Raw genomic sequence first — 8,902 nt, 5'->3', positions numbered from 1 at the left:
TAACGGTAAACCTTTTTTTGATTTATGGTATTTTCTTATTTTGAGCTCTTTTGTGTTTAGAACAATATATACTAATTTTTAAAGTATCAAATTGAACTTTTGTTCAATAAAAATCTTTCAAATGCGACTGTAGCTTTTTTTCCCCAAAACTTTGCCTTCAAAATAAGGGTGCGTCTTATATTCCAAAAAAATACGGTACATTCAACTAACAGATATGTTTACCTTTTAACAACTGAATAAAATAAATGGAATATATATTATAGTATACCATGTTTCAAAACATGTGTGGCATCCACTGGGTGTGTAATATAATACTGAATAACGAATGAAAGGCATTAAAATTAAACTAAACTGTTTGGTTAGATGTTTCTATTTAGTTTTTGACACTGCTATTCAATATGTAAAAGTTTTAGATCTACATATTGCTAAACCAAACATCGTACTGTTATAACTTGTGCTCATGGCTATCTACACTTTTTCTGTAGACAACCTTAATTTTTGCCTTTACTACTTAACCTGAATATGTTGTTCACGTTTAGTTAGTTTTGTCTATTTCTTAAATCAACCACCGTAAACACCGAAGATATAATATTGATTACTGTGATACCCTTTTTCGCGGGAAAATAGTTAGCCTGAAGTTGCTACTCTATACTAGATCAGTCGTAATGGCTTGAGTTCGAACAGTTTAAGTAACAATCTGTCTTAGTTCATCAGATAAAACACAGTTCTGACGTGTCCTGTTTGTCCTCAAAACCTGAACTGGTGAATGTATTGGAGTCTGCAGGCACTCGTGTATCTTTGTCCTCGAAATCGGTATAGGGGATGAAGAAGTTTTGACCTGCTAAGCTAATCTTGCTATCAGTTAGTTGCTTTGCCGATTTCCAAAAGCACGCCACTAGTATCAAAGCAAAAGGATAGTTAGAGTATATCTACGCAGATGTTTCAATAATCTAACTTTTTTTTTCTATGTGTAGCATATTCAGTCAAAGAAGTAATGATGTTTTTAAATTGTTTCAGAACTCTCGTGCAAAGAAAGTTACAAAAGGGTATCGAGGAAAGGCAGCTCCTCAGCAGTATCATCAACGGCCACTCTTATCTGACCGAACAGTGAGACTTGAACGTCACTCGTGTAGCGCAACCACAGCCCCTTAGTTTGGAAGGCGTTGTTGTTATGGCAAAGGGACATGTACCATGAATCCTCGGATTCACAGTCCAATCAAGCTAACCACTTGGCCATGCCCGGCACAGGAAAAGGAACAGACAATAGACGATGTCATGAGACGGCACAAGAAAAGGAACAGACAACAGACGATGTCATGAGGCATTCATATAATTTTTAATGTAACGAATATATCCACTTATTCGTATTGTAATTCTAAACGTAACTTTGTCAATACTTTTCCTATGATCTCTAAGATATATGTACCAGTAGCCAATATATAACAAAAAGGTATCATTATTGTCCTAGAAATGTGTATAAGATTACTTTTCAGAACAATCAGTGCACGATCTCTATCTTAGAAGTAAATCTGTGTAAGTTCTCTGTCCAAGAAATCTATGAAACTTAAGCCATCTGAAAGACTAGTAGAAGAGCAACCCACATAAAATAACACATTTAAGATTTCATTTTCTTGTATCTTGCCCGTTCTGATTTTTTATTTGGTATTAAAAAGGCTACGGTTCAATATAATAAAGAAGGACGGTGAATTTAAAATAAATTCCAAGAAGAGGCAAAAAATTATCCGAACCCTTTAACTAATTACGCTGTTTCTGACCATAAAATATAGTATGTTTAGAATGTATCACTTCAGAACCTCTCATCTTGGCGGCCAAATACTCTCCAAACTAGGCGACCCTAACATCAACATAAATAAAGAAAATGTGGAAGTTCCCGCATCCAATGAAAGCATATATAATAAAGACATGTTACACGTTTGGCATGACTTCTGATGATTTATAAGCACCAAACTAAATTTACGCAAAGCGAAGTTTTGTCAATGATGTTAAAAGTATTTTATAAACATATATATATCTGTAAAACAGTTCGGTTAATATCTTGATGAAACTTCTAAATATTCATTGTTATAACAATTTTTGGGGATATTAAGCTTAAGATATGACGTTTATGAATTGTATCTGACAAGATAATGCACGCGCTCTCTTGCACAGTCTCTTATCGATGTCTTGGTGATGTCAGCACTGATTCGAAATCAGATCCGAAAAAATAATTAACTTTGAGGTTTTAGTTTAACTTATGTGTTTGTTTATGCAGACTATTACAGACCAAAACTACATTGAAACATTTGTTCAATTCACCCAGAAAACTTATGAGCCACTGAAAAACACTTTGTGAACGCCATTGTAAAATTCTTTGGCCTGCTAACCGAACGAAACTATACCAGTAAAGAAACTGACCCAAATAAATTACGTTATATAGGGTAATACAGCAGACTGGATATCTGGCAATAATAATAGATCCATACCGAAACGACATATTTTATCAATCATATTCGAACAACACAAAAGAAACGCGTAATCCGAGGAGAAAACTGAAACTTACCAAGCAAACATACAACGGTATCCAGTAGGCTTCCATGCTTTCTGTGAAGAAGAATAAAAAATGTAGATTAGATTAAGAACGTAGATATGTAGGCTTAACTATTCTAATTTACACCTGTACTCGGCCGAGTCACTGTGATATATCTAGGAACTCAAAACTTCCAAGTTCAGATTTATATGGGTCATAACGTAGATCTTTGGGTTAAACAATAAACTAAATTACAAAGTAAACTTTTAAGTAGAAGTTATTTAATTTATGTTCCCAACATTAGTCATTCATTCGTCTCTCTTACTGTAATATTAGATAATCGCAAACTAAACATTCTACAAACACTTGGACAATTAAATAACTACAGAACTTCTTAACTCAATATATAATCAGCACAGAGACATATAAGGTTAATATATTTTCACCAGTGGGAAAATATCAAAATATCAGGAATTTGATATTAGCCTAGGAAGGTAAACAACAGTAGTAATAAATAAATATTTATTACACGCAGACCATTGCGACATTCTAGACCACATAGTATTATCGAAATAGAGTTAAAATTCGCAATAATTTCAATAAAGAATACCCCACTTTCCGTATTTTAGACCACCTAAATGGTTTATACTGTTTTTAAATAAGCAATAAAGGGAATTTTTTTTAAACATTAATATTTTCTCTCTAATCAAATACAATGCATTATATAAAATTTTTAGACCCGAAATTTTGTCACCTAGAGTGCTGAAATTTATATATTTCAATACATTTCTACTTAACTTACACTAAAACATAAACTTGCACAAGGTGTCATAAAGTTGAAAGTTAATATTAGAGCATAAAACGTGTGGGTAAAGTATTTATTCAAATACTCCAAATGTATAGTCCTAGCGTCTGGTTTAATGTGGAAAATTTAAATTCCGAGTGACTTCTAGTTAACGGCTCTTTTACATAACATCTAATCTGTGTAGCACTCATACACATAGTTGGAAGAAAATACATCTAAAAGAATGTTAAGCAATATTAGTTTCCATTTGATAAAAAATATATTCTTGTATTTAATTCTGCTCACATAATTTCTGAAGTGAAGGGTGACGTAGAAGGAAAGCAAACTATGTAACCAGGTTATCCAAAGAAAAATCCTCAAAGGTGAGTAAACGTTACAAGAAAGTTTAGAAATCAGTATTTCCATTTCATATACGAGCTGTTTGTTTGTAGTTAAATACAAAGCTAAACAGTGGGCTATCTGTGCTGTGCCCACCACGGGTATCGAAATCCGTTTTTTAACGTTATAAGCCTTCAGAATTACCGCTATGCCACTGGGGAGAGGGGACTATACAAGATGTAATAAAACGTAGCTACTTCAATAGTTACATCATCATCGCGATATAGTTTTTATGTTATACGTTATTCATAAGAGTGGTGTGAGTTAAACGTGTGAAATTGTTTCACAAAAATTGAACTTTCACACACTTATGGTTAACTGATTTTAGTATTGCAAAAAACCAAGTTAAACTGAAGAATCAAATAAACGAAAGATTAGTGCGGTTAACTGACGAATCTTTAAAATACTGTTTTCTATAAACTTCGGAAATGTAACGTCACGCAAAATTTTCCTGTAGCACGATTCAAAAGCAGTATTTCCGTTTGAAATTTGTCCATGTCCGTTATATTGTTTGCTTTGTTCAGTTCAGCCTTTCGATTGTTATCTCGAAACGTTTGTTTCTGTTCGTTGAGTCGAAGAAAAAGTTTTATAAACACTAGTTTATTATAAATATACACAGAAATATGACAGGGGTTAAATAAAATACATGTTAAGTTATTGAATGGTGCCCCCAGCGGTATGTCTGCGGACTTATAACGCTAGAAATATGGTTTCGATACCCGTGGTTGGCCCAGCACAGATAGCTCATTGTGAAACTTTGTGCTTAACTATAAACGGAACGCGAATGAAACATGTTTGAAACATGTTAAGCTGCGATTTAATTTAAAAGAAAGGCACAGTTTAACTGTGACGTCAGACACTGTTGTAAGACACGTTCATAAAACGTGTAGTTAAGATAATTTATTATATAAATTTTTCATCTTACCTCAGTACTGCGATAATTCCGTAAGCTTAGCGAACAAGAAATGTTGAAGAAGCTCTCTGTTGAAACCTAAGGAAATAATTGTGACACGGCACACTGCACAAGATGTGTGGAAACGTTTTACTTCACTATACACAGCAATAAGTGCACAGCTCAATAGGCCCGACTCCCACCTGTTCCTTTATTCCTCCTCGTTCTGACTCAAAACTTGTTCCTCTACTTACTTCACAGTTGTCTGTTCTCGTTTTATACGGACCACCCCGTCACGTGACCAGGTGAAAACTCGCTTTCGAAAGTGAGAGCTTATTTGATACCTGTGTATTTTTATTATCTTTAGTCTCATTTGGCATAGCTACGATTTGACCACACTACACTTGAATGTGAATATAGCTAATGGAAAATGATATTCGTATATTAAATTAGATCCTGATCAGAGCAAGCTGTCTAATAAGATCAAAACCCGGTAATGAATATACCTAATTATATATAATTTCCTTACGTTTTGACTAATAAAAATTGGAATGTATTATTTCGCCAGTTGGTATGTCCTCACTGAAAACAATGTTTTTGGCTGTAAGCCCAATAATACCTCTTACTTCCATATCCTAAACTAACAATGTAAAAAAATATAACAAAAATAGAACAATAAAAGTACACATATTAAACATTCTATCTAATACGCTTAATGAACGAATTAAAGAATGAATACCTTTCTTATGGAACAAGCATTGTTGTAGATTTAATGATCATGGAAGAAGATAACATCATTATAACCATGTATACGAAAAGCTTTCCATATTCCTTCCTTAAAACACATTTTGACCAAAGAAACTCATTAATTAAACAGCTCCGACAGTGTAACTTTAGATAATGACAAAGATGCGCCATTTCACAGGATCATTAAAAACTTTAAAACAAAATAAAAATATTAAAACTCACAATTAAGGAAATGTGCGTGATCTTGCTGTATCACTAAGCCTAAACAGATATATAGAAATGTAAATTTCATAGATTGACTTGTACAGAAAGAAAGAAACAAGAGTGAAATGTTTGAATTTTTATCTAGATATTTATGTTTAAGGAAAGTGGTTATTATGCGACAAAACCGGATAGATATAATTTTATATTTACAATTATTTCATCCAGTAGATGTAGTGTTTTAATTACACTCTTATTTTGTTTGCCGCTCTGTATATTGTACATAAATGCATAGAACTTATCTTTCAAGCAAATTTTTCATCACCTTATATTTTGTGATGTACCAAACCCGTTAAAGCGGAACTACCTCGTCATGTTTTTATAGCCAATAAAATGCTTTAACTGAATGGTAGATATTTATTTACGATCTCTTGTCTAGCATGATGGATTAATTACAGTATTGAAGCATTTTCAAAATACTACAAGTGATTTCTAATGATGTGGGAAATACAGTGAAAGTTAATTGGGAACTAAATGCACGAAATTAATTAACAGTTTTGTGTGTAAAACTATTATCAACCAATTTTCTTGTATCGATTTATTGGTGAGAATTAGACCAGGAAATAGTGTACGTGTTAAAAGTTCCTTTTTTTTTCAATTATAAGTGACTACTGACTAATTTGTTTTGAATATTGTGCATTATTTGTTTCAGTCAAATCTAAGTTATAAAATACCCCCAGTGGCACAGCGGTTTGGCTGCGGACTTACAACGCTAGAAGCCTAGTTTCGATACCCGTGGTGAGAAGAGCACAGATAGCCCATTGTGCAGCTTTGTGCTTGACTACAAACAAACAAAATTAAAAAATATATATTTCAATCATCTTTCTTTCAGACTTATTAACTTCTATGTCGACTTTTCCTGTTTTCTAAAAGTACTAATAGAACACTTCATACATCCAGTCAATATTTCCAAAGTGGTTTCGAAGATTTTATAAAGATTGTTAAAAAAAGTGGATCAAAAAAGTTGAAAGGGTTAAAAGTGAATATGATTATTTTGGTGGAAAGGAGATTTTTTGAAAAAGGAAATGTTAATGATAATTAGTCACAAACAACAAGCAGAGAAAGTTGTTTCACTGATTTTTGTCTGAACCTCTCTGAACGAGGAGAATATGAGTTGGTAATATTAATTACCATCAGAACTCTAAATAAATGACAGACAAAGCCTTTACCGTACCGTCAATAAAAGTTATCCAGACAGTTCGAACCATAAGGTAATATAGATTAGATTTATCCTTCAGACCCACCGAGAGGGAGGAAACACTGGGGAACATTCCCCGAGTCCCAACACTCTGAAGAGGTCTTACAGAAAGAAGGGGAGAAAATGATTGAGAAAGGGGGTCCCCCAAAAAATACCCCCCGCGAGTCCATGAAAGCTCTTATCTGTATTAAACTTTACGGTAAGCTCATTTTATTAACGAAACGACTTGTAAGCTCATATTATTAACGAAACGACTTACTCTTGTAGCTTACGTTCAACTTTTTCTAATAAAAGAAAAATAAACTCAGTAATACATATCACTCTTCTAAAGCCTGTGACGATCAAAGACACGTGCTTTACCCCAACACCTGGCACTCAATGCAATATTAAAATCTGGTTGATTGTAAGTGAAGGAAATTTAAGCTTAACGTTTACTGACCAACTTATTTTTGTTTTTGTTTTAAATTGATTATTTTAAAAAACAATGTATAAAATGAGCGCTCTTATTACCACAGACTTTGGTTTTAACACGAGAATTGGTTTCAATATTTTTCGTTATTGAAAGCACATTCGTAAACACTCAAAAATAAAATATACTGTTTCACTGTTTTGTGAGAAATTATTTCATTAAATACACCTATACTAAACAAATGACTTAATACGAATTGACACTGTTATAGTTCTATAATTTGATAAACGTATGATATACTGGCCGTTTTGTACAGTGTACAATAACTTGTAAAACGTATAAACCAGGCGAAGTATGTTTGCTTTAAGTTTTATTTTTACATCAACTTGTATAACGTATATGTAGGTTTTTTTGTTTTTTTTTTACTTGAATATTCATACAACAGAAACATTTGAGCAGTGAATAAAGTTTGGAAACGGCTTGAATGGATAATGAAAGAAGCTTTGTTACAACTAACAAATGTACAGTGTGTCCACAAGCCATTTCCAAACTTAATTTTCAAAAAGAGGTTCCTCGTCATCAAATTTGAAATTCACTACGCAACCCCGTAGTCTGGTCGGGAAGTGGGGAGGGGTACTTTTTGGTCCAATGTGGAACTTGTTTCGTGTATAACTTAGTGCCCAGGGATGGGAAAACAAATTTCGAAATATGTAATGGTTCCTTTATTATCACTAAAAATATACATTTCTTGTAAATTTCCTCTGAGAAGTACGAAAATGCTATTTCCGCATGTATGCACAGTGTTACAAAAGCAATTGTATAATGAGAGGCCATCATCAAAGAAAAGGAGAAAATAAAAACGTTAATAGGCAAGCGGAACTCCAGTGAGGGGGGGGGGGTCGTTTGCACTCCCTGACCACCCACCCAACCACCCTGGCTACGGGCTGGTCATGGTGAAAACTCGAGGTTGTGTAAGCCTAAACGATTGTCTTTGTTATCTTACATACATCTTTTTAATATACTTCCTCACTTGTCCACCACCATAATTGTTTGTTTGTTTGTTTTGAATTTCGCGCAAAGCTACACGAGAGCTCCCTGCGGTAGCCGTCCCTGATTTATCAGTGTAAGACTAGAGGGAAGGCAGCAGGTATCACCACCCACCGCCAACTCTTGGGCTACTCTTTTACCAACGAATAATGAGATTGACCATCACTTTATAACGCCCCCACGGCTGAAAAGGCGAGCATGTTTGGTGGGACGGGGATTCGAACCCGCGACTCGCAGATTGCGAGTCGAACTCTCTAACCACCTGGCCATGCCGAGCCCCACCACCATAAACTATCGTGCAATTGTCTCTAAACCTCGTAAATATAAAAATCGTCTGAAGGAGAAACGATATTTCCAGTACCTGATGATGACAAAAGCTTGTTGAAACCTTGTACACTTCTTGTTAGTAATAAAATTACCCATTCAAAAGTTGGTTCCTCGTCATCAAACCTGAGTAATGAGCTTTTGAGAGTATGGGAAGCGTGCAACGGGTTTGGACGGAGAGGCTTGGCTAGAGAGCTAATACAGGCTATAATGCACTTTCAAGGTTATGTCCTGTTTTTTTAGTGTCAACAATAGAAAAGAGAATTTGGAAACCTAAAATTCAAGTTATGCAGATAACGTTTAATAACGTTTTT

At 34.2% G+C, this 8,902-nt stretch overlaps 1 protein-coding gene across 1 annotated transcript in view; it reads right to left on the bottom strand.

Annotated features, from left to right (window-relative positions):
• Positions 1-4,829, bottom strand: part of LOC106457228 — a 29,809-nt gene extending 24,980 nt beyond the window's left edge. The window contains exons 1-2 of the mRNA XM_013916622.2: positions 4,636-4,829; positions 2,561-2,601 (exon numbers count right to left, since the gene is read on the bottom strand). Coding sequence (XP_013772076.1) covers positions 2,561-2,596 — 36 coding nt within the window. The 5' untranslated portion in view covers positions 2,597-2,601; positions 4,636-4,829. The remainder of the gene's footprint in view (positions 1-2,560; positions 2,602-4,635) is intronic.
• Positions 4,830-8,902: the final 4,073 nt, after the last annotated feature.

This window comes from Limulus polyphemus, unplaced genomic scaffold (genome assembly GCF_000517525.1).
Source record: "Limulus polyphemus unplaced genomic scaffold, Limulus_polyphemus-2.1.2 Scaffold305, whole genome shotgun sequence".
Classification (NCBI taxonomy): Eukaryota; Metazoa; Arthropoda; class Merostomata; order Xiphosura; family Limulidae; genus Limulus; species Limulus polyphemus.
The sequence above is the reverse complement of the archived record's forward strand: the minus strand, read 5'-3'. Positions and strand labels throughout refer to the sequence as shown.